Raw genomic sequence first — 27487 nt, forward strand, 5'->3', positions numbered from 1 at the left:
GTGTGCACAAATCCTAAGTGTGTAACTAGGTGAATTTACAAAGCGAATGCAGCTGGGTCACTAGTGCCCAGATCAGGAATCAGATCTGTATATCAGTGATCCAGAAGCCCTGTCTGTGTCTTCAGTCACTACATCTCTGCTACTCAGAGATTAGTTTTGTCTGCTTTTAGACATGATATAAATTATATAGCATATATTATTTTGCCTGAGATTCATCTATGTTGTACAGTTGTAGTTTGTTCATTTTCATTGTTATGTAAAATTTCATTATGTGAATTTATCCATTCTGTTGTCAGTGAACATGTGGATAGTTTCCATATGTTTGGCTATTGTGAATAGTGCTCCCTTGAGCATTTTCATATATGTCTCCAAATGTCATTATTTAAAACATAGTTCTTTTTATTTTAAAATAACCAGTCTTTATGTTTTGTTTTGTTTTTAGATTTTACTTATTTAATTTTTTAGAGAGAGGGAAAAGGAAGGAGAAAGAGAGGGAGAAACACCAGTGTGTGGTTGCCTCTTGTGCACTGCCTACTGGGGACCTGGCCCACAGCCCAGGCATGTGCCCTGCCTGGCTAGGAATCAAACCAGCGACCCTTTTGGTTGCAGGCCTGCGCTCAATCCACTGAGCCACACCAGCCAGGCCCAGTCTTCATGCATTAATATGTATTTGTCTAATTATACCTGTAGTAGTAACTGATCTTACTTTTTAAAATAATTGCTTTTTACTTTACTTGTGAATTCTCTTTTTTCTCTACACTTGTTTTCTTGTGCCTTTTGTTGTTACTCTTCTCTATCATTACAAATATTTTTGTTTTTTTTAATTTTATCTACAGACTTTTCAAATCTATTGCCTTTAAAATTTTCTTCTCTCTTCTATTTTATATTCAGAATTTTTTTTTCATCCTGAGGTCATGCACATCTACCTAAAATTTTTATGGTGTCATTTTAACACTTTTTTTTAAAGTTTTTATTTATTTATTTTATCTTTAGAGGGGAAGGAGAGAGGGAGAGAAACATCAATGTATGGTTGCCTTTTGTGTGTCCCCTGCTGGGAGTTGGCCTGCAGGGAACTGGACTACAACCCAGACATGTGCCCTGACTGGGAATTGAACCGCAATCCTCTGGTTCGCAGGCCCGCGCTCAATCCACATTTTAACATTCTTGAGCCTTAATATGTTTTTAATTTATTTTGTTGTATTCTGAGAAGTAAGGGTTTCAAAAAATTGATTTTTCCCCTCTAAGCAGGTAGCCAGTTTCCTTGAACTAATTGTTCAATAATAAATACAGCCATTAAAATAAAAAAAAGATGGAATATTTTTTATTATTATAGCTGAAAGCAAAAGTATTTATTAGGAGACATTTCACTTTTTCCCTTTGACATCTCGTTATTGGGATTAATTCATTGTGCTACACCCTCTCTACCACCAACACAGCAAAAGTGACTTCTGCAGTAAGTTCTATGCTGAAATGAAGGGAGATAAACTGAAAACTGGTCTTGGAATTTTACAAGCACCTCCAGATTTTTCCGCTCTAATTTCTTGGATTGATGTATATACAACTATTTATCTAGATGTTGCAGTTTTCTTTACTGATATCCGAGTTCACATAGCAGAAATTTTGAAGATGCCACTTTGGTAGGGAACAGCCATAGCCTTCCCGCTGACAGATAGAACCTAAAGGAATTTTCGTTCTGACACGTTGTATTTGAGGATGATCCTGTTTCTCTTCATGATTTTTGTGGCAGGATGGTTGTTTTCATGTTGTTGCTTCTTTCAGCATCTTTATTACAGTCTCTCTAAACCATTCTGAAGTTCTTTTAGGTACTTGAATATACAATATATTTCTTACGTCTTGACATTTGGATATACTATACCTTGTCCTCCTTGAAATCTTTATCCTATTCTTTGTCTTATTAACTGCTTATTCTTTAGATCTTTGCTCAAAATACTATTTTTATTAGGGAAGCTTTCTGATCCTGGGCTCAGTTAAGTTTACATTGCTGGGTACCTTTTGTAGCCCGTGCATTGTATAATTATTTGTTAGAAGGTTTATTGTTCAGTGTTCTTGAAACAGCAGTAGATTTCTACTGAATTGATTCACAGTTATAGATATACACACACACACTACTGAATTCCTTTTTTTTTTAATCCTCACCCGATGACTTTTTTTTATTGCTTTAGAGAGAGGATTGGGGGTTGGGGAGCAAGAAAGAAAGCAGAAAGGAAGAAGGAACTACTACCCTTTGCAACATCATGGATGGAACTGGAAAGCATTATGCTGAGCGAAATAAGCCAGGCGGTGAAAGACAAATACCATATGATATCACCGTTAACAGGGATCTAAACAAAACAAACAAGCAAGCAAAATATGACCAATGACACTCAATTACGGAACAGGCTGACAGGGTCCAGAGGGGAGAGAATCATAGGGGAAAAGGGGATGGACTCACATGAACAAGTATAAAGGACACATGGACAATAACTAAGGGCGGGGGGGGGGGTGCGGAAATGGGAGGGAGGCGGGGAGCACGGGGCAGGGCTGGGAATATAAGACAGAAAGCTGTACTTGAACAAGAATTAAATTAAAAAATTATTTTAAAAAAATAAAATAAAAAAAAAGAAAGAGAAAGAGAAATGCCAGTGGGAGGGAAACATCAATTGGTAGCCTTCTGGTATGTGCTCCGACCTGGGAAGAACCCACCTCCTGGGAATGTCCCCTGACTGGAGTCGAACCCTGACCTTTTGGTCCACAGGCTGACACTCCAACTANTGGAAATGGGAGGGAGGCGGGGAGCACGGGGCAGGGGGAGGGCAGGGCTGGGAATATAAGACAGAAAGCTGTACTTGAACAAGAATTAAATAAAAAAATTATTTTAAAAAAATAAAATAAAATAAAAAAGAAAGAGAAAGAGAAATGCCAGTGGGAGGGAAACATCGATTGGTAGCCTTCTGGTATGTGCTCCGACCTGGGAAGAACCCACCTCCTGGGAATGTCCCCTGACTGGAGTCGAACCCTGACCTTTTGGTCCACAGGCTGACACTCCAACTAACTGAGCCACACTGGCCAGGCCTCCATTGAATTCCCTTTTCTTCATGCTCAAGTGTTCTCGTGAGAGTACTTGCAACTAGGGTCTTTTTGTGTTTTGCTTTGAGATTTTACATACCTGAGATTATTTTAATTACACTCTTATTTGTAAGTAAAAAGTTAGCTAGATATGAAATTAAGCATCCAACTGCTTTTTCTTAGAATTGGGATGGTTGGCTTCAGCCTAAACTCAGGTGATTCCTGGTATTTTTAGATGATCTGTGTTTTCTTTGTAAATGATTTAGAAATTTCATAGCCTTTAATATTATTAGACTTCACTATAATGTATCTGTTTATTCTGTTTTGTACTTCATGGACTCTTGTTAATGTCTAGTTTACATTTTCCTTGAATTGTGAGAAGTCCTGTGGTTATTTCTGTATGTTCCCCCTCTTCCTGCCCTCTGTCTCTCCTATCTTCTCATTCTCTCCTTCTGTTGTTTTTTATGCCTTTCAGATACTTTGTGGGAGAGTTCTTCAACCTGATTTTCTCAGGGATTTATTCTTTTTCCATTACTATTCAATCAGTTCATTGTATTTTTATTTGTCCTATTATATTTTTCATGACAATATTTCCAGTTGGTTTTATTTCATGGATTTTTCTTGTGTCATGTTTTTAATATTCTCCACATTTTCCCCAAGCAACATTTAATTTGCCAATTTTAAATGTCTTTTTTTGGTCTATTAATTCTACTTTAGTTTTGCTGTTCTGTCACGGTGCCTGTGCTCCGTAGACATGTCGTTATTCTCCGCTCCCAGTTTGTGTTCCCTGGGAACTAACAGCTACTTGGGCCAATGCTGCATTTGTGGGGGAGGGTGGGTTTGATGGGCATTGGTTCTTCTGGGTGGTGAAAGCCCATTTGCTAGGTTTTGGTTTTTTAGAGTTGAGACACACCAGGATGCGCGTCAGGGTGGAGGGCCTCTGGCTGGTGGCTTTTGCTGAGCACACCCTGGTTGCTCAGGATTTCCCCGACCCTTTCTAAGCATGGCCACCTTCCTTGCGAATGCCTGACTGGGAGTTTGCCTGGATTTTACTTCTCACCCCGGCAAGTTTTAGTTACTTTGCCATTTCCCCTCCCCTTTTTTGGCTAGAGCACAGCCAGAAATACTGCTTTCACATTCCACAGCAGCACAGGGGCAGTGTGACAATGTTGAGGGGTGAACACCTTCCTCTGGCCTGTCCTCTGTCTAGGGTGCCTGGTCTTCAGCTCTTAAGCTGATGTTTCTTTTCACAGTGGCAGCCAGCCTTTTCTTCCCTCCTCCCCAAGGAGGAGTGAATTCTTACAGTGCTGGGATTTTGTTATTCTTGCTCTGTTTTTGTTTTGTTTTTATCTGGAATTTGGGATTCCTCTCTTACCCTTTTTTACTTCTGGTGATTTCTTGATGGTTTGGGGGAAGGCACACATTCTTGACTGGAAAAAGTCCAGCTATTGTTAATATAACGAGAATGGCTTGTGCAACATTGATGTAGCCTGACAGCCAAGGAGAGTGCACTGGAAGGCACATGTGTGAACAAGGACACTTTCACTGTGCTAGATACCATTGAAAGAGCATGTGTCCTGCCCTGGCTGGTGTAGTAGCTCAGTGGATTGAGCACAGGCCTGCGAACCACATGATCGCAGTTTGATTCCCAGTCAGGGCACATGCCTGGGTTGCAGGCCAGTTCCCAGCAGGGGACTCACGAGAGGCAACCATACATTGATATTTCTGTTCTTCTCTCCTTCCCTTCCCCTCTAAAGATAAATAAATAAAATCTTTTTTAAAAAAGAACATGTGTCCTGTGTGGCTGTCACATTCAAAATGACTGAGCGAAGCCCTGGCTTGCGTAGCTTAGTGGATTGAGTGCTGGCCTATGAACCAAAGGGTTGACAGTTTGATTCCCAGTCAGAGCACATGCCTGTGTTGCAGGCCAGGTCCCCAGTAGGGGGAGTACGACAGGCAACTGCAAAATGACTGAGTGAGTAGATCAACAAATCTCGTCAAATTTTGCATTAAGCTTGAACATTCCTCTGGAAACTATTCAAATGATTCAGAATGCTTTTGGGGATAGTGCAGTGAGTGCAGCACAAATGAAAATGTGGCAGCAATGCTTCAAATGGTCAAGAATCTGTGGAAAGTGATCCACGTTCTGGAAGGCCTGCAACAAGCGGAGCGAACACCTGAGAATTTTGAATGTGTACAGGCTGCAGTCGACAAAGATCCGTGACCAGGTAGCTCAGCCCCGCTACATCCCAGATTTGGTGCCCTGCAACTTCTGGGTTTTCTCAAAACTAAAATCGCCTTTGAAAGGAAAGAGATTTCAGACTGTTCATGAGATTCAGGAAAATATGATGGAGCAGCTGATAGTGATTCCACAAATGATTTTGCAGAGTGTTTTGAACAGTGAAAGGTGCTGGGAGAGCTGTGAGGTCCCAAGGTGCCTTCTTTGAAGGGGACTCAGGCGTCATCGTGCTGTGTGCCATGTTTCTTGTGTCCTGTATCTTCTTCAATAAATGTGTCTCTTTTAAGTGCAAACATTATCCTTTCTAAATCAGTTTTCGTAAAGTGGAAAAGGTAATCTGTCAGAGTCTGCCTTTGACAAATGAAAAATATGCAACTTCATTGACTTTATAGACATCACTTTGCAGTTTGTTTTCTGAACTGTTATTTTAGGAACAGCGGGGAATGCACTCCCTGTTGCTCAGCAGCATCTCCTGACCCAGTGAAGTGTAAGGTAGTGCTTTATTTAAAGGCTAATGCAGTGAGAGCTGGAGTCAGACGAGGAAGCAACAATGACTTTGATTATTAACGAGAAAAAGAACTTCTCTTTGTCACAGAACATTTATTACAAAATTAGTAGGAAGCCGTTACTGGGTGTCTGTGGTTCTGTGTGCATCAGGCTGCACGAATTTAACCCAGTGTTTGGAAAACCCCTTTTAAAGAATGCCACAAGATTTTCCCCAACCCCACGTTCGAAAAACTGTGGTATATACTTTTCTCCATTAAGTGCGGTAAAATTGAGTACTTGAGAAGACTTCAGAAGGTAAGCCTGTACGAGAGAGTTAGTAGAAAATCATGTTGAGGTGGGTCTGCTGTGCTAGGTGTCCCTCTGTAATTTTGAGGCTACCTCCTGCACATCAGAGAAGGTAAAAGTTTGATTAAAGTATTAATTCAGTAAAATTATGAATTCCTCCCCTGGCTGGTGCAGCTCAGTGGATTGAGCACAGGCCTGTGAAGCAAAGGGTCACCAGTTCGATTCCCAGTTCGGGGAACATGCCTGGGTTGCAGGCCAGGTCCCCAGTAGGGGACACATGAGAGGCAACCACACATTGATGTTTCTCTCCCACTCTTTCTCCTTTCTTTCCCCTCTCTCTAAAAATAAATAAATAAAATATTTTTAAAAATCATTCTATAAAAAAATTATGAATTCCTGTGTTTAATGGACCTTTAGAGATACTCACAGATATCTGGGACTACCAGTCTTGAATGGGTGAATGATGAGTCTGTTAGCCAGGAAAAAAAAATTACTATAAAAATTTTATAGCTATTACATAAATGTGTCAGCTTAATTTTGTCATTGTTAAAAAGGAATTTTTATTTTGTTTGTTTTATTTGAATGGAAGTGAATTAATAATGCTTAAGAAAGTAAGTAGGTCATTCTAACATTTTAGATTCTAGTTTTTTTTAATATTTATTTATTTTTAGAGGGGAAGGGAAGGAGAGAAATATCAATGTATGGTTGCCTCTTGTGAGTCCCCTGCTGGGGACTGGCCTGCAACCCAGGCATGTGCCCTGACTGGGAATGGAACTGCGATCATGTGGTTCGCAGGCCCATGCTCAATCCACTGAGCTACACCAGCCAGGCAGATTCTAGTTTTTCCTAATGTTTTTAGAGAGAATGAACAAGTCACTTGAGTCACCAAGTACCTTTTTCATCTTTCCCAACTTACCTTCTCTGATTTCCTTTGTATCTGGAAAGTAGATTAATGTGTATAAGACCTCATGAGTTTTTTCCCCAGGCAATCCCAAACTTATTTTACTTTCACTTTAAGTATCTTTGGGGTATAATATTTTTATACTTAAGGGCAAAATTAAAGATAACCAAATATAAGAGATAATATACATTTTCTCATTGGGTGGATAAGTACAGGCCAATAGATTTAGCAGTTCAAATGATGTACCATGGTGGTGGCTTTGCTGACAGTTTAATCAGAGTGAAAAATGTCTTTAAGGTGGGACTTCACTACCATAAATAAAAACATCACTTTAAAATACTGCAAACACTTTAGGGTTTTCTTCTTTTATTAAATTTTAGAAGTTGTAGTTGTTAGTTACTAGATTTAATATTGGCCAGCGTTGTTCCTCTGGAGCTTTAATTTTAGGCAATGAAATGCTGAATGTAAGCAAAAGCTTTCTGTCTCTAAACTCAGACCTGGTGAATAGATATCAATGGCTTTACATTTGATATCGAAACATTTTTAAATGGCCTTAATTTTGAAACTCCAGCGTTATAATAAGGAAAACTGTTAAGTGTATTGGGGTTAGGTTATATGCCATGCATTGTTTTTTCTCACAATGCCAGCAACAATGCTTTCCACATAGTATATTTTAAAATTTCTTTGAATATGTGAAATAATGTAATTCTTTCTCACACACTCTTCTGGACAAAGAAGGTGCTAGAATTTACAAAATAGGTTTATATTACTTAGTTGAGTAGTTGGAGAAGAACAATTTATCAGGGTGAACTTTTTATCGCTACTTTCTCGCTCTGACCCTTCCCCAAATGGCACCTCCATAAACTGAGTTGCTTAAGCCAGAAATTTGCAAGTCAGTCATTTTGCCTTTAAAACCTGTCCCAGTTTTCTCTGTTTCTGACCCATGTACACTGCCGGAGTCCTATCCCAAGCTACCATCAATTCTTGCCCAGACTGTGGCAAATGTTTTTTAACCTTTTTCTCTGATTTTGCTCTTGACCCTCTCCAATCTATTTTTAAGTAATTTCTCTTATGATTTCCTAAGTACTTTTAATAAAACTCAAGCTTCTTACTCATGACTTAGAAAGTTCTGGCAGGTACTGTCGGTCATCCAGCCAAAATTTATTTTCTCCCTTAATTTTAATCCTGGATCTTAAATTTTGTTTAGGCAACAGTGTGCCCAGCTGTAAAACACTTCATATTTCAGACTTTTTGGTTAGCTGGGCCGTTGACACATTTTTGGCTAATGAGGTAGATGTAGGTGGAAGTATCTGGAGAGGCTTCCTTAATAATAACAAGGCCAAGAGAAAGCCTTTTCCTCCCTTTGCCCTCTCCCCTGTCTTGTATGGAACCTGAATTAAGTCAGGCTTAGAGGAGGTGTAGCTCTCTTTTGTGAAGAAGACGTGACAAGCAAGTGGAAGAAAACTCATACATGGTAAGGATGCCAAAGTGGAAAGATTTTTAAAGAGCTCTTAATACCGTTGTTGAACTGTTGTGTCAGCCTGGCTTGCTATGACAAGATAAGTGTGAATCTCCACATTTTCTTTAAGCCTTCACCATTTTAAGTATTCTGTTATTTGCATCTGAATATGTTCCTAACTGATACATATTGTATGTTCCGTACCATATGTTCCTAACAGAGAGGCCCTAGATGACCTAGCCCGTGTCCATCTTTCTGACCTCATCACTGTACTCCAGCCGGATCAGCTAGCAGACAAACCCTGCTCAAACCCGAACTCCTTACTTAGGACTCAGAAGTTCTGTGTGATCTGACTTTCCTGACCTCCCCAGTGTACCACCCCCCTCTCCATCCCCAAAGCACCAAAAACATTGAAATACCCAATAAGACCATAAATATGTGCAGGATGTTAATGGAGAAAAACACAAAATAGAAGAAGTTAACAGACCAGAATTGAAGGAGAGGCATATTGTATACATGGATTAGAAGACAGTATTGTAAATTTGTCAGCTTTCCAGGATTAATTCTAATTAGTGAGTTTTTAAAAACAGTTTCTTACAGGTTTCTTCATGGAACTTTTAGATACTCATATTGAACATCCAAAAGCAGTAATAGCCACAATAATTTTTGGAGAGTAACAGGATGGATTAACACTGCCCCACTCAATGTCTAGACTGACTTTGAAGGTAAACTATTAGACAGGTAAGCTGACCAGAGAGAAAAGATACGGAAAACACTGCAAGTCCCTGACTCACATCTAACAAGTAGATTGAAGATCTAATCGTGAAAAGCAAAATTGTAAAAGTAACCTAGAAGGAAATGTAGCAATGGGACAGATGTCTTAAAGATCATGAAGGAAGCACAGACCTTGCAGAGAAAGACTGATAAATTCTGCTCTGTTAAAGTTTAAAATTTGTATGAAATCACATTGTAAACAGTTTAAAGACAAGCCGTGAACGGAGAGAACACATATATTTATAATGCATATAACCAACACAGCACTGGTATTCAGAATATATAAAGAACTCCCATGAAACAATAAGAAAAAGACAAACAAAATTGGGTGAACCAGTAGCTAACAGGTGAAACTTGAATAGTCAGGAAACACGAATAGATGACTGTGTCAGTTTGCATGGGTTCAGGTGTAAGTATTCCAAAACTCATCTGACAGAAAGTTAAAGCCAAGGACATTTGTTTCCTGCTTGACAATCTAGAGGTAGGAAGTTCAGTGTTGGTTCAGCTGCGAACATCGCAGGCTTCTATGTCAGCGTTTTCATCGTTCTGTTGACCTTCCCAACGTGGTATCAGCAGCTCCAAATGTCAACCTTGTATGAGAATTTTCTAAAACTAGAAGGGAGAGAGAAGAAAGGGGCCTTCGTCTTCCACATCCCCTCTCTTAGTGGGGAGCAAAATCTTTCCAGAAGCTTCTAGACTTTTCCTTCTGTCTCATTGCTAGTTACAGATAGAGGGGAACAAATCACCTTTCTGGTATAAAGTAATCAGGATTCACTCCCTGAACTGGGGAACAGGTTACCTTCTTTTACCGTATTACTTTCTGTCCGATTCCTGAGCAAAACCGAGTTCGCCAGAAAGAAGAGGGGAGATTTGTTGTAACTGTTAGCCTGGGGAGATTTGTTCTAACTGTTAAGCCTGTCAGCAATATAGGTTGAACGAATGATATTGATGTAATATGAGTATGTACTATATTCTAATAACATGAACTGTGCAGTGTATAATGTACAAATATATTAATATGAAATACATAGAAAATGTAAATATAATTAGGCAGTATTTATAAATATGTAAACTTAATGTGCTTAAAAACATGAAAAGTATAAAAATATGCTGAGGTGTAAAAACGTTGACTGATGTAATGGTATGTCTGGACAAGAAAGATAACTAGGATTAAGAGATTCAGTTGTATTTATTATTTCATTTGCAAAAGAGAAATGCAAATATCTGAACCAAAACTGTAAATAACATTCTTACTTTTTGCCTCTTCTTTTAAAGAATAAATTACATTACTCAGGATAAGGAAATGAGTATTCTCAAGCATTTTGCTTGAAAATGGAAATTGATAGACTGTGTTAGAGGACATTTTGGACAAAGAAAGAGGTGGAAGTTTAATCATCAAAATATTCATGGTAGCTGTCTGATTTTCTTTCAATATTTCTGATATTTTCATAGTCAGAAAACCTTTAAATCTGTTTTCTTTTTGTACTTTAAAAATATAAAATTAAAAGCTGCTTACTTACTATTCTGGTCTACTTTTCATGAAGTGAACATTATGTATACTCTCATATCCTTGTAGTCAGCAAACACTTTGTTGAGTGCGTGCCAGGCACTGTTCTAGGTGCTGGAGATACAAACAGCTCCTGAGACCATCAGGGTACCTCTTTTCATGGAACAGCTTGGAAGGGGAGAGACACAAAAGACAAATGCTCAAATAAATGAACGAGGCATTTTCAGGTAGTGATTAAGTACAGAAGGAAAGTATAACTGAATGATACTGAAAACAATGATGGGAAAGTGTGTGTGAGTGTGAGTGACTTTAAAGATAGGTTGGGTGGCCAGACTGTCTCTGGGTTGCTTTATCTTTGAGCTGAGAATTGGATGAAAGACGGAGCTAGACATGTGAGGGTCTGGGTCCCAGGTCGTCAGGCAGAACACACAGTAAGTGCAAAGTCCCTTAGGCTGAAAGGACTTTGGGACTAGAAAGTGAACGCGTGAGTGAAACTTCATGGGAGGCAGTAGAGGTAACGAGGGCCAGCTCACATAAAGCCTTGTAGGTCATAGAAGTTTGTATTAATATTTTACTATGTCCTGGGAACCCATTGCAGAATCTCAAGCCAGGCTCTATGCCCTGAAAAGACCACTCTGCCTGCTCTGAAAGGATGAACTGTAGGGCAGCAGATGTGACAGTGGAAAGAGACCAGGGCGAAGGTTATATGAACAAATGGGAATGCTGGCATTTGAAAATACATAACCAGAACACTAGTAAGAAGTATCACAATTTTTAGACAGAAAAAGGGAGCGGGGAGAGCAGGACTTGACCTGAGGCAGCATGAGGACCAGGTGAGCACTGAGAAAAGTATGAAATACCATGAAAGGATGACATGATGGAAGTCAGAAGGCAGCAACATCAGGCAGAGTCCAGCGCAACGAGGATTTGACTGAGATCAGCAGAGAAGGGAAAAAAACAGCCAATGACAATTTTAAATTAATTGTATTACAAGGTTGAAATTACAAGCTACATTGTAATAGGTTAAAAAAAATTGCAAATATTAGCATTTTTAGCCTTACAAGCTAAATCTTTATTAATGATTCTTCCCTACTGTAAATTGTATTAGGTCTTATTGGTTAGGTATCAGTACCTCCATGCTATTACTTGCTATGTAATATTGTTAGAAAATAGCATCTTAAATAAAACTAAAAAGCAGTAAAAGAATCATATCTTCCTCCATTTTATGCATACACAAACTAAATAATTGTGTGAAAAACAAAATTTTTAAAATGTGTTTCAACATATGTTCTACACCCTATCTACTGTAAAAAGTCACCCATGTAAAAGATAAGTTCCCACTGATACATAACAAAGTGAGAATTAGGTTTCCATATAAAATGCCCTTCAAATTAAGCTGAAATTTTGGGGTGAAAATAGGTCAATTTTTTATTAGTAACTGGAACACCAGAAGTGTAGGGAACATGCTAATGTAACTATCTTGCTGTTACACTAGCATGTTCTGTTACATTAGCATGGCCTGTTTTTTGTTTTTTAATATCTGCAGAACTTTATAGATGTTGGTTCTGTTTAATTCTCTAACTTCACTGTCCTTGTTCTCACCTCTCACGGCCCCAGGCTTCCCCTGGGCCACAGGTGCTTTCTTTCCTCATGAAGATTTAATGACCTCCTTCTTTATAAATCTGAGTAAAGCCTGAGTATAAATTCATAGTTCCCTAAATAATGCATTAACAATGTTTGAGAACAAATGTCCTTTCTTCCCTAACAAGCAAAGTTAAATTAAGGTACTTTATAACTCATCAGTTGCATTGCATATTCAATTTATATGTAAAAATGCATATTAAAAAACAAGCATTATAACTTGAAGCAAAACATTAAAGTTTTACTAAAACTTTTTTATGTAAAATAGAAAATGAAACAAAAATGCTCAGTATCAGAAAGAATGTAGTGTAACTGAATTGTGCCCACACCGATAATGATAATGTATAAACATTTTAGGATAAGTGTGGCATTATCTTCAATATAGGCTTAAGCACATATACCCTATGACTCAACAATATCACTTCAAATTTTAGCATTTAAACATTTCATATATGAACAAAGACTTTGCATCAAGAATATTTGTCATTTACAGGAAACTATGGAAAGAATTTAGATGTCCAAAAATAAAGGCTCTGTTAAATAAATGATGGTTTTCATATAATACATTGCCCTGTATTAAAGGATATGATAGAACATTATGAATGTACTAATGCCACTAAATTTTAGATTTAAAATGGCTAAAACTACCAATTTAGTTTTAAGCAAAATTTTAACATTTAAAAAATATATATTTTTTACTGTAATTTTTAAAAATCACCAAAAGGGGGGAAAACCATATACACAAGAAAAAAACAGAATATTTTGTAGGGCAGCCAAAAGTAGATTTATAGTTGTAATACAAATAAATAATGTAATAACTAATAAATAGTAATATAAGAATGAAATGTTTTACATGCATAACTGTAAACCTACTTTTGCCCACTGCTGTATAACATTCAAAAGCATAGCAACTTGTTTTTTAGACTAATCAGTCTTTCAGAATAAAAACATAAAATATAGGAGAAAAATATGTATACCGGAAGTATAGATGGATAGAAAAAGAGACTAAATCACTAGTAGAATTATGAAATGTTTCTGTTTTAACTTTTATAAAAACAATTTTTGTATAAAATATATGTATGTGTATGCACACACAAATTTATAAAAGGAGGTGAAAAGTTGCCATTTTACGTGGCAATTACAAAGTCATCTCTTCCTATTGTTTTGAGTTATTAAAATTCATTATTCAGTCAGAGGTTTTGTTAAAGTTTATTCAACATACACTCTCCCTGTTCTGCTGAGTACAAAGCAAAGTCGTTCATCATTCTATCAATGTTAAATGCTTACACATTATTGTTCACACAGAAAGAGAATCCATTATTTCTGATGGTTATATAAGGCCTTTGTTTCACAACCAAAGTGTGTGGTCATAATTATCTCTATAATTGATTTGCTTATTTGGGTTTAAAGAGCCAAAAATAAATAAATAAATGAGATAGGTTCAAAGCACTACTTAGAATTCGAAGTGACTCATCACTAACTTACTCTCAGGAAGACATCCTTATGTGAAACATCCCAGACACACACAGTTCAGACCAGACCCTCAGTGTCCCGTTCCATCCGGCTGGCACGTGTTTAAAAAAGAGCTAATTCATGCTTTGAAAAGCAACAACGTTGCTGCTTAAACATATTTATGGGCTCAACTTTATAAAGTGCAGAAGAACAACCAGTGAACTATCCCTCTCTCCTCCAGCAACTGTCACTAAGAATTAAGACAATGTGAAACTCTGATTTCTACCAACGCACAGTATGTGCTGGAAAGACCTCCCATCAGGGAGGTGTACACAGGTATCATTCAACTTTGACAGAAGAAATCTTTCTGCTCAGTGCACATGCCTTTCTCTTGACAACAATAAAAATAGTGATGGTAACTAGCTGTCATTTACTGAGCTCTTTCTTAGGTGTGTCGTGAAGTACGACACACGCCCAACATGCATTCGTTCCTTGTGGAAACACCCTCTAAGACACCTTTCCGCTCCTTTTGTTGTCGAGAGTTCCTCCCCTCCGTTCTGACAGTCTCGAGCACGCTTCCAAATAAATACAGAGATGGATTTTATATGTTTATGGGGAGTCTGTCTCCTCCCCTCTCTTCCAAGTCTTGTATTCGCTCCCCAAAATTTCAGCTTGATTTGAAGGGTATTTGCTATGGAAACCTAATTCTCACTTTGATGTGTATCGATGGGAACTTTTACTTGGGTGACTTTTTACAGTAGTGTGTAGAATACATGTTGAAATACATTTTTAAAATTTTCTGTTTTCCACACAATTACTTAGTTTGTGTATGCATAAAATGGAAGAAGATACGACTCTTTTACTGTTTTTTTGTTTTATTTAAGATGCTATTTTCTAACAATATTACATAGTAAGTAATAGCATGGAGGTACTGATACCTAGCCAGTAAGACCTAGTAAAATTTTAAATAGGGAAGAATCATTAATAAAGGTTTAGCTGGTAAGGCTAAAAATGCTAATATTTGTAGTTTTTTAAAAATATATTTTATTGATTATGCCATTATAGTTGTCTTATCTACCCCCCTTCATTCCTCTCCACCCTGTACAACCCTCCCCCACCATTCCCCCCTTTGGTTACGTCCACGTGTCACAAGTTCTTTAGATTCTACATTTGTAGTTTTTTTTAACCCATTGCAGTGTAGCTTGTAATTTCATCCCTGTAATATAATTAATTTAAAATTGTCATTGGCTGTTTTTTCCCTTCTCTGCTGATCTCACTCAAATCCTCGTTGCGCTGGACTCTGCCTGATGTTGCTGCCTTCTGACTTCCATCATGTCATCCTTTCATGGTATTTCATACTTTTCTCAGTGCTCACCTGGTCCTCATGCTGCCTCAGGTCAAGTCCTGCTCTCCCCGCTCCCTTTTTCTGTCTAAAAATTGTGATACTTCTTACTAGTGTTCTGGTTATGTATTTTCAAATGCCTGTATTCCCATTCATTTCTTGTATTGTTTCCTCAGACTCAATAAATCCAAAATGGAATTGTTTCACTAAACCATCTATTTCATTCAGTTTGGCCACTAGCCCTAAGAGGAGATATTTTGGTATTATCTTTAGTTCTTCCTTTTTAAATAACTTGTAAACAGACTATCACTGCATATTTCTGGCACCCATACATTTTTCTCCAGTTTCCCTAATGTAATGCTGAGTCTTGTGATTTGGTTTTCAGTAGTATTTAAATAACCTTTATCTCTTAAAATACGGAGGTGGATTTTATATGTTTGATTTTGTCTTGTGAAGCATGACAAAAGGGGAAAGTGAATGCCTTGGGCAGGAGCCTCGTCTGTCACTGTTGTCCAGCAGGTAGAGGTATTGAATAAATATATGTATACTTTTGAGTGTACTGCCCAAGTCTAAAGAAAGAGCTTTGTCAGTTCTAAGTTTTGTGAAATGGGAGCCCATTTGAATGTTAGCTTTTTTTTAACCTTTTTAGGAGGTAGTACTTCAGTTCTTATTTGTCTATACTGTTAAAGAAATTCTACTGGGTCTTTTTACAAAATTGATTTGATGTATAAGATACCTTCCCTGTTTATTTTTAGGTTTTGGAAGGAAGGATGTGGTAGAACATTTACTCCAGATGGGTGCTAACGTGCATGCCCGTGATGACGGAGGTCTCATCCCACTTCATAACGCCTGCTCCTTCGGCCATGCTGAGGTTGTGAGTCTGTTACTGTGCCAAGGAGCTGATCCGAATGCCAAGGATAACTGGAACTACACTCCTCTACATGAAGCTGCTATTAAAGGGAAAATCGATGTGTGTATTGGTAAGTGTTATTTGAGGATATCTACATGAGGAGATCAACCCGACTGTATAAAATCCTAAATAAAGGTTACTGTCTTCTCATGTATTTTTATTGTGGTGAAGCAGTGTTCTCTTAGAATAATAACTAGAGAGGGTTTTATTACCTCTTACTATAGAAGCAATTGTTTTTCCATCAAAAGCGAAATAAAGCAATGGTAATCTAAAGTTGGTTAAGAATAAGATTCATAATTAACTCTCCAAATGCAAGTCCAATGCTAACTGGTGTGGAACTAAATTTTGATAGATTACTGTTACCAAATTTAGTTAATATACAGTCTCTGAGAGACAGCAAATGTTCTATCCTAGCATCAGTGAGAGCCATTATAAAGCAAAAATTCTTAACTGAATTTGATGGCATATTTGGAAGCTTTAGTTTGATTCAAGGAAAGTTATCTAGTACTAACGCAAAGCCTTTCTCTTTATGTTGCTAAAATTGAACACCAGCTATTTTATTAGGACTGGAAAGCTTTGAGTGAGTGGTTCAGATGCAGGAGTTCAGAGCTTAGTATTTTCATCATGTGCCACCGTCTAGAGGAAAAGCAGTTTCGAACAGAATTGAACTTTTCAACCATTGTAAATATTGAGATTATATGCAACTGTATTTAATCAGCATTGCTTTCTCTTTTAGCTCTCTAATATATATACAATATAGATTTTGCTTTATTGAATAAAATTTTTCATTTTAAAAACCTAAAACAAGCTTCTATGCAAGCTTCATAGTTTCTCTTGCATTGTATCATCTGTATCTTCAAACTCAAGGTGGTGGGTGTTTGTTTAGCCCACGGCAAGTTGGTTTCCATAATTGTCTGCCTGGATGATTTAGTTAGTTATCTTTATAATAAAACTCAAATATACATATCATTTTCAAAGATAGAATATTGGTGCCATTAAGATTTTCTTCCTCTTAATAGCCATTTTTACATCCTTTAACATTTCTCAGTCTTTCCCAGATTATTGCAATGCTTCACATACAATGTGTCTATCACATTTCTGTCATTATCCTTTGTCACGCTAACATCCATTGGCATGACCATTGGGATGCCCTGTCCTTTTTGATCATTGACATTTTCCATGTCAGTGGATTCTCCCCTTGACTCCTAAGTCTCTCACTGAAATAACCACATCTTGGACCAAGTCCTTATATTGCTCTGAAAAGCTTGACATTAAGTTATTTGTGGTAAGTTACTGTGTAATAACTACAGTGGGACTTGATTTGTATTCTTATCTAATCTTCCAGACTTTCAACTTCCTTACCTCCATCCCTCATTACTTTACCTTGTTATATACGTTGGAGTTTTCTGTCCTTAGTCATCGAATTTTATACAGTTTTCACCTTCTTGCAATATTCTCCTTTCTGTGTTTCAGTGTTCTATTTTCTTATCTGTATCTCTCTGAATTTTTCATTCTATTAGTGCTTTTAATATCTTATTGAAATTAATATGCCTCTTCTTTTCCTTCTCCTGATCCCACTTCCAAAGTATGTAACATATATGTTCCTTTTACCCCAGTCCTGTTGAAATAGAGGACGAGAGGTGGGATTTGAATTTTTAAAGGGTGGGTTCCCACAGCCCTCTCGGCCTGCAGCCCTCAGCAGGCTTTGGCACATACTGCCCTCCTTCTTGTAAGTTCTTATGCCATGTTGTAAAAGTCGAGGGAAGAAGGGCTCTTTTGAAACATAATCAAAATAAAATTGAGGCTCTACCTACTATTAAAGCATGTGACACCATTATCATGGGAAACAAGAATGGTTGTAGACCCTTCTGCACACTTAATTAGCTTTCAGGAACCTATGAATTTTATCCTTAGGTGCACTGAAACCTCTGGTAGCTTATGCATCATATTTTCTGAATTTGAGTGTAATTAGGAACCCTGAAATGTTTCTATCAGGCATATTTCCACGTTGGGACAACTGGATAAAAGAACTGAAAGCCTTGTGCCCTGTACCCTTTTCACGTGAATAATGATTTTTGAGAGATTACTATGCAAACTTCATTTTAAAAAGGTTTTCAATTACATGGTAAAATGCTGGGTTGGTTATTTTTAGATGAAGCACATCTCTGTACGGAGTAGTGAATACATTTAGTATTTATAAAGGCAGAGTCAAGCCACATTGCCATTGGCAGGGTGGATTGCTGCAAAGCACAGTGTTCTGGACTCATGTCCTGGCCCCACCAGCTACGAGCCGTGTTTGAGATCGGGGGCTGCTTCCTTAACCCCTGGGTTCCGTTGCGTGTGAGACGGGAATACCATTCATACTTCACTCGGCCCTTGGGAGGGTCAGCGTGATGGTAGATGTAAAGGAGAGTACTTAGAGTACCTGGTTTGGTGCACATTAAATAAATACCGATTGTTATTATTACTGTTATTATGGCTAAAATCTCAACCTAAATTATTACTGCTGTGTGATGCAGACTTCCTAGTTTCTCGTTTACCCTTTATTGACATTTTTTTAAAATACCAGTTTAAAAGTCTAAGAAGCCATGTTACTTTCATAGATGCTATTTAGTTACCATCAAAAAGACCAAAATATAGCCTGAGATTATTTTTCAAAAATACTCTAAATGCTGGAGTTCATTATGGCAAAGTTGATGATGTAATTTTAGATCGTATTTAACAAATCTAATTTATTTTAAAAATCAACATTTTCTGCCTTCTGATTGTATCCATTTCTCCCACTCCCAGATATAATGTCTTTTCTGAAAATATGTCACAATTTTCTGCGACTCTCTGGGTGTTACTGCTTTCAAATTCCATTTTAAAAGCGAATTGTAGATATATCTGTCACAAAATTATTTGATATAAGATCTGGGAGTTATAATGGACATGTGTTACTATTTTTTCTTTTTTGTCTTCTTAAATTCGGCTGATTAGTATCCATCTTCTTCTCTGACTTTGGAGATTTGAGACGATGAGCCATCATTGTGGGGGAACCGCAGAGCCTGGGCACGCAGACCTGCCTTCTTTCTGCCCCTGGTGGTCAGGAAGGCCTGGGCCTGGTCCATCAGAACACCCTTCCGTGGTGTGGACGTTCCAGTACAGAGTCTTAGACGTATTAAGGAATCATTTACAGAAGCAGGTTTTTTACGCAAGTGTTGGCAGTGGCCTGCCCATACTGTTCCTGCTAAAAGAATGTGCTCCTTTCTACTTGCTCTATAGCTTTTAATTTATTTTCTGAGATTGGTCTTCCACACTCCTGTCAGTTCTGATTAGATAGACACAGCTGGTTTCTGATATTTCCAAATGCATGGAACTGATGCAGAGATCTTAAAAGATAACTAAATGGACGTTCTATTATGGGACCTTTAAACAAATAAAGAAATCTCGAGTCTTTATATAAAAATTCCCACTGCCTTCAGACTGTGTGTATACCACACTCCCATCTCTCCTTGTACTCTGTGATTCCTGAGGGAGAAGAGGACAGAGCGTGTTTTCTTTGGACATTTCTGGGTTCCTCAGTGGGAAACAGAGAGCTTGCTGGTTTCCACAGCAAACAATCCCAAAGAACAATCGAGAAGCTTGGTCTTTTAACACCTGTGGGGTTTTCAGTGTTTAGAATACCCCAGCATCTAGACCTGAAGTCCAGAAAGCCCAGCAACACTCACAGCCTTTGTCAGCCAGAGAGGAAGATTGACGAGGAGAACACACACCCAGGACTGCTTTAAGGGGCCAGGTTGAACACCTGAATGGACAGATCAAAATGAAAAGGCCCCCCCCAGGGAAACTAACGGTACTATGGAAGAAGCTTCCTGGGTACATCCAATTGTTTTCTAAAGTAAAAAATTCAGTAGGTGAGTTAAAGAAAGTACATAATATTAGTAGTCTGGAAAATCATATGGAGAAATATTCCCCAGCACATGTGATTCTCATATGTTAGCACATGGGAATCATGAAGGAAAAGGTAAGCAAACCTAAGAAATCTAAACCTAAATTTTTTTATTTTAAAGCCTTACACATGGATAGGAGTTCCAGAGGGAAAAAGTAACTGATGGAAGAGATTAATAACAATTAAACAAATGATAAGCAGAGAAAAGCCCAGGTCTTCAGGTCAAAAAGGCTGATGGAGGTCCGTGGCGCCTCCACGACAAGACACTCTGTGGGAGGTGTATGGCTTTTCCCTGTAGAAAGAGGAAGTCGCCTGGTAGACTGGTAGAGGGCACAAAGGAGGCGGGAGGGTTTCCATCCCAACTGGGAGAGCTGGAGACGGCGAATGCCTTCTAAGAGACTCCTGGAAGAAAAGCCTTAAACTGTAACTGTCTTGATAAAGAGCAGTTCTTCAGCTTTTCGGGTGTAAGACTGAATGGAGCCAGTGGCGCTATTTCAGGAAAGCAAAGTTTCTGCCACTTACTTTCTTTCTCTTCGAGTTCAGGTAATTCTGGGTTTCCTTTGTCTTCTATGGGGAGACTAAGGGGATCCTTACTTGGGAGCCCAAAATTCAAACTGCCACTTAAAATCTAACAATTAGAACTTAAAAAAATAGCTTCATTTCCACACTCAATAACGTTATGTCATACTGCTTAGAATCAAAGAGTCCCAAGTCTTTGAGCAATTTGCTTGTTCTCTCTAATTATTAAAATGTGGGTTATAACTGTACTTCATGTAGGTGTTAAGAGGATTAGATGAGAGAATGCAAGTGAAGCACCTTAGTGGGATTTCTGTGTAGATCGTGCTATCATAAATGCTTAACCTGCCCTGCTTGTCTGGGCTCTCTTTATAGCGCTTATTACCTGAAATGATATATTCGTGTAATTATGTTTCATTATGTATTTGTTTGCTTGTTTGCGATTCTCTGTACTCTTTCCCACTCTGCCTCAAGAGAAACACAAGACCCCTTCCCCCCTGATTTCCAGTGTGTCCCCCGTGAAAGGCGCGGGCAGGTCTGTTCCGAGTGAGGTGCGTGCGCAGTGCCAGAATCCCCCCCGCCCCCGTGCTTCTGCTCTGTGTTTTCCTGATGAGTGAGGTGGTCAGGCACTGTTTCTTGTCCTCTTTTGTGGTCATTTGTATACATTTTTTTGAGAAATGTCTATTTCTGTACTTTGTCAGTGTTTTAAAATAGGTTGTCTTTTTGTTACTGAGTTGTAAGAGTTTTTTAAAAATTATATTCTAGATATAAGTTTCTTACCAGGTAAATGATTTGCAAATATTTTCTCCCATTCTATATTGTCTTACTACTTTCTTGATTGATGGCCTTTGAAGAAAGAAGTGTTTAGTTTTGGTAATTCGATTAATAGCATTAAAAAGGCTGCTTTTGCTTCTTTAGTTTTGCTTGATGTCATCAGTTTGAGAATCCAGGGCCTGGTCCCAGGTTATGAAGATTTAACCCTGTGTGTTTTTTTCTGAGAGTTTTATAGTTTTAGCTCTATTTTTAGACCTTCCATCCACATGTAGTTAATATTTGTCTGTGATGTGAAATAAGGGGTCTGGCTTCATTCTTCTGCCTGTTCAGCTTTTCCATAGTTTTTCATAACATTCCTTTATAATCTTTTTTGTTTCTGTAAACTTGGTTTTCATGTACCCCTTTCATGTGTGATTCTAGTTGTTTGAGTCTTTTTTCCTCTGGATCTGTTTAAGCTAAAGCGTCAGTGGGTGGTAGTGTGCACGTCAGCCGTTCATCCCTGTTTGTTCTCCTACGGTGTTCATATGGGGGTAGCACAGTTGGCGGACATCGGGCTGTTTTCAGTTCTGATGGATACGAAGAAGGCCTCTACGAACATTGGTTTTTAGGTCTTGGTTATTGTTTGATATTGTTTCATTTCTCTTGAGTGCATGCCTAAGAGTGCAGTTGCTGAGTAGAATTATACTTGTATGTTGAACTTGATGCAGGAGCTCTGATGCCTGAGTATTCTGAGCATATTCTTAGGTACTTACTGGTTATTTGTGTATATTCTATGGGCTGTCTCAGTTCAGGTGTGTTGACCTTCTTTGGGTATTATCATTGAGTCGCGAGTGTGTTGAATGGGCACGGGTTTTTGTTAGATGTGTGTGTTGGAAATGGTTTCTCCCAGTCTGGACTTTGACTTTTGTTTTCTTAGTGCTATCTTCACACAAACGAAGGTTTTTAATTTTGGTGAAATCCAGTCTATCAGTTAAAATACAAATGTGTTTGGTACCCCACCACTGAAATAATAAGATCTCTATTAGATCATTATTTTTAGGTTAAAAACAGTTTCTAGTGAAATAAGATTATGGTTTTAATTACATTCAGAAATGCAAGAAAGCAAGTTTTGGTTAAGGGTCTCTGAAGTACCTTATAACATCTTGTTTAGGATGTATTTTTTTAATTAAAATGAAAAAATAAGCTACTTTATGATTAAAAGTAGAATATATTGTGTGGTTTATTTTTTAAAATTTAAGGGGGAAGACCAGGTAGACCTTGTTTAATTAGAAAATAATTACCTAAAATGCATAGTTATTTCTAAGATAACATTATTTGCCCTCCAGTTTGGAAGGCTGTTTTTAGCATTTAGGGAAATAGGTTATTTTTAATGCTAATTGCTGATTATTCCATAAAGGAGCACTCATTAATTCCTAATAGTTAAACTTTTTTTGATTTATGTTTTCTCTTTGCTTTCTGAGATCAAAAGACACAAAGATGTTCTTTGACCTATTTCTTCACATCATTGACTTTGGTGGGATTTTCATAGCTTTCCGTAGTTCCACAGTATTGAGACAGTCTCTCAATCTGAGTCAGGTTAAGTGTGAACTAGAACATGCTCCAGATCAGTGCCTTGTTACATGCCCCTATCATGTTCTGCTTAGATCTTACTTGTTTCTTTTTGCCTGGTCGATTGTTAGTTCTCTGTAGTAGGGAAGTAACAATAATCTTACTCATTTTTGTATTCTCATGGTCTCTCACTGATATCTAGTTGTGTACTCAAGAAATGTACATGGATTGACAAGTTCACAAGATGGCTACTCAGTTCTATCTCTCTGTTTGTTTTCATTAGTCTGTGTTAGTGTAGATAAGGAAGCTAAGTAATTTTCTACTTCTTGCTTAGGTGATATTCTGAGGTTTTTTTAAAGTGATATGAATTCTGTATGTCCAACACTCCCATACTCATATACAAATGTAAAACACGTTTTATACTCAGATATAAATTGTGTTTCATTATCTGCCATTTGTCAAATCATTGCTATTCTTCAATTGTTGAATTAATATTCAATGATTATGCATTGACTTCTGATTACATGCATTGACCAGAAGTCAGTGTTAACAATTGCAAGTGTTACAGTGCATTGATTCAACAATCATGCATTGACTTCTGTTTGCAGTAGATTTTTTAAAAGATTTTGTTTATTTATTTTTAGAGAGAGGAAGGGAGAAAGAAAGAGAGGGAGAGAAACATCAATGTGTGATGCATACATTGATAGGATGCCTTTCACACGCCCCCAACTGGGGGGACCTGGCCTGCAACCCAGACATGTGTCCTGACTGGGAATGGAACCGGCAACCTCTCAGTTTGCTGGCCCATGCTCAGTCCACTGAGCCATACCAGCCAGGGCTACCGTGGATTTTTTTTTAATAGAATGGACAAACATTTTTTATTGTTACTTAAAGATTAAACCCATGAGTTGCTCCTGGCAAGAACTGAGGAGTTGAGTGAGGTAGGGAGGAAAAAGAGAGAACAAGGTGACGCTTGTAAATTTACCCAAAATTGCTGTGGATAGATGACACACAATAAATGTTTTCCCATAATACTGCCCAAAGTACTCAGCCAAATAATTTCACTAATACTTTTGTCCTGTGCATGAGGCAATGATGCAGAGTCCCTCCCATTCACCAGTAAAGAAAGGAGAAAGCTGCATGCTCAAGTGTGCAGAGCTAATACAGGGTTGTCACAATAGAAATGTTTTCTTGCTTAAGAACTCAAAGTTCTCTCTGCTTAGTGGGATTTAAATAGTACATTTATTTAAGCATAAACAGTTCATTCTTTAAGTCTGTCAAATTGTTCTTTATTCTTAGTTTAGCTTTTTAGATCATCTAATATTTAAATTTTAAAATTTCAGCTAGTTTACAGTGATAGATTATCTTTACCTAGCTTTACAAAAAATAGTAAAAGTAAAAATCAAAACCTTAAAATAATCTATCTGCTAAAACTTAAACCAAGTTTTAATTTTTATAACTTAGTCTTAAAGTAACATCCCTTTCATAATTTCCTTGTAAATCCGTTTTATATACCTGCTGTCTAGAAAGATCTATTTACCTTCTTTCTCCAAACTCTGTGCTGATGTAAGTCACCTTGATCACTCCAAGGGTTATTTGTCCTTGGATAAATTAGAAGTCCTAGAACTTGGAGTAGCCTGGGAGGGGGGTGGGGGTGGAGGGTGGGGCCAGTGTTGGACCCCTGCTGGTGTGTTCTTACCTCCTGTGATTTTAAATGCAGTATAGTGGAGATGAACAGTTTTCTGCTTCTGTCTTAACAGTATTATTACAAGTAATAGATGTTCATTAGGGAAAAATAAGAAAATACAACTTTTACATGTTATATGTCTGTTTAGACATACAGCATCCTATCCAATTTGATAGTCATTAAATGAAAATTAGTTGAAATTTTTAAAATTAAAAATTTAGTTCTTCAGTAACACTAGCCACATTCCAAGGGCTTAATTACCACATGTAGCTCTTGGTTATCTTATTACAGAGGTTAGACAGAGAAATCTCCATCATTATAGAAAGTCCTGTTGTGCAGTGCCATGAGATTCATTTGTACCTGTGTACACAGTCCGTTTTAAAATAAAACCAAGGTCATTCTATGCATACTATTTGTTTCTCATTTTTTCACATTGTGTTGAGAACATACTTCATTATCAGTGAATATTTTTGTGTCTAATCTCATTTTAAGTGCTGTGAAGAATTACATTAGAAATAACTATTTTTTTTTTAACTAGTGACCCACTTTAGGCCATTCAGACTGTTTCTGATTTTTTTCTTTATTGTTTTATAAACACTGTAGGGAATATCCCTGTCATTAAATATATGTTTAAACCTTAATCAGGATAAATTCTGGAAAGCCGCAGCTTCTTAATCAGAATTAGAGAAATTGTTGCTGTTAGAGAACCCAGAATTAGAGCTTTTTTAAAAAAAAATATTTTATTTATTTATTTTTAGACAGAAGGGAAGGGAGGGAGAAAGAGAGGGAGAGAAACATCAACATGTGTTGTTGCTTCTCACATGGCCCCCACTGGGGACCTGGCCTGAGACCCAGGCATGTGCACTCACTGGGAATAGAACTGGTGACCCTTTGATTTACAGCCCGAGCTCAATCCACTGAGCTACATGAGCCAGGGGTAAGAATTGGGGCTTTTGATTTGAGGGTCAGGGTCAGGGTTCGGATTATTTGCTCTGTCACATTATCATATGTCATTCACGAATTTGCTAGGTTAAGAAAAGTCATTTCCCATACCTTCCTTACCTTTTGCAAATTTCATTGAAAATTCAGCAGAATCTTGAGAATTGTATTCATTTGCTTTTATTTCATTATTGTTTCATTTCCCTTTTCCTGCCACAATACCTCCCTTTTGCATTTTAACAGTAATTTTTCATCTAAAAACTAAATAGCAATCTTTTAAAAAAATTCTCAGTGTAGCATTTTCATAAAAAAGTTAAAGTTGGTAAAAATCCACAACTGTATATTTAAAAAGGAGAAGAGAAAAATAACAGTGATTCTTTTCCCTCTGAAATGACCCCACTGGCACTGAGCACCGTTATCTTGATAACTGACCCGATTCTGCAGTTTTCAAGAAGGTTAGAGCATTTGTGTATTTACCTGATAAATTCGGGGCTCCTTCAGTCGGCGTTCTGGATGATGGTGGCAAGTGTGTATGTTGAGTTTTATGTCTGTACATTGCATTTTATTAGCATTCCCAGAAAAGCACCAGCAGGAGTAACTTTATTCGCCTAAGGTCTTAAGAAATATGTGAAAGATGCTTAACTTGAGGGGGGTGTTAAAAAACAGGAACAAAAAATTCATTTGTAAGGTGATAAAAAGGCTTTGCTTGTTGCTCCATCTGTTTTTTTAATCTTTTTATTTTTTTTATTTACAGTTGTTGTTCTATTCCCCCCTTCATTCTCCTCCACCCTGCACGCCCCCTCCCCCACCATTCCCCCCTTTAGTTTATGACCACATGTCTCAAGTTCTTTAGATTCTATATTTCCCCTACTATTCTTGCCCTCCCCCCTATCTATTTTCTACCTACATTGTACCTACTGTCCCCTTATCTCTTGCTGCTTCTAGGATTCTCTCCTTCATTTTAATCTTGGGCAGTGTAATTATGATGTGCCTTGGTGTGTTCCTTCCTGGGTCCAATATCTTTGGAACTCTCTGTGCTTCCTGGATTTCCTGGAAGTCTATTTCCTTTGCCAGACTGGGAAAGTTCTCCTTTATTATTTGTCAAATAAGTTTTCCACTCGTGGCTGTTTCTTTTCCCTTTCTGGTACCCCTATAATTTGGATGTTGGAACGTTTAAAGATGTCTTGAAGGTTCCTAAGCCTCTCCTCAATATTTTGAATTCTTGTTTCTTTATTCTTTTCTGGTTGGATGTTTTGTTCTTCCTTCTGGTCCACTCCCTTGATTTGAGTCCCATTATCCTTCCCATCGCTATTGGTTTCCTAGACATCTCCCTTCATTTCAATTAGTTTAGCCTTCATATGTTCTTCTAATTTGTGACTATAATCAACCAGTTCTGTGAGCATCCTGATGACCAGTGTTTTGAACTGTGCATCTGAGAGGTTCACTATTTCTTTTTCACTTAGAGTTATTGGCTCTGGGGCTTTGAGTTCTTCTTGAGCCATAATGTTTTGGTCTATATGTGCCTGTTACATATGAGGAGCGGAGCCCTAGGTGTTCACCAGGGCGGGGCAACTCAGTCGCAGGGTTATGACGCTGTATGTGGGGGCGGGGTCAAAGGAAAGCAATGGCGTTCCCCTCTGCCTCCTCCCGCCGCTGGGGCCCGCATGGTCCGTCTCACTGCTCACTCCTTTGCTGGTTTATCTGCCCAAGAATGTGCAACTGTGGTCAGCCTGCCCCGCACCCTCACTGGGTCTATGATGCTACCCTGGCTGCCTGCGTGCCTGGGTCGCCTGGGTCACCTGGGTCTGGGGATCCTTTCTGCCCGACCCTGCTCCACTGCTGGCACCGCTCCTCTTACTGGTTCCGGTGGAACGGTTCGTTGTCGTCGGACTTCGGTATAGTTCAATTTTCAGTTCTTTGGCTGAGTCTTTGTTTACTAAACCTTTGTTGTATTCAAACTTGGTTGTAGGAGAAGGCACAGTGTTTCCGCCTATGACTCCATCTTGGCG

At 38.1% G+C, this 27487-nt stretch overlaps 1 protein-coding gene across 1 annotated transcript in view; it reads left to right on the forward strand.

Moving 5' to 3' along the window:
* TNKS (tankyrase) overlaps positions 1 to 27487 on the forward strand; it is a 173224-nt gene that overhangs the window by 14617 nt on the left and 131120 nt on the right. The window contains exon 2 of the mRNA XM_037055295.1: positions 15929 to 16153. Coding sequence (XP_036911190.1) covers positions 15929 to 16153 — 225 coding nt within the window. The remainder of the gene's footprint in view (positions 1 to 15928; positions 16154 to 27487) is intronic.

Source organism: Sturnira hondurensis, unplaced genomic scaffold (assembly GCF_014824575.4).
Source record: "Sturnira hondurensis isolate 20B ecotype Veracruz unplaced genomic scaffold, ASM1482457v3 Scaffold0008640, whole genome shotgun sequence".
NCBI lineage: Eukaryota > Metazoa > Chordata > Mammalia > Chiroptera > Phyllostomidae > Sturnira > Sturnira hondurensis.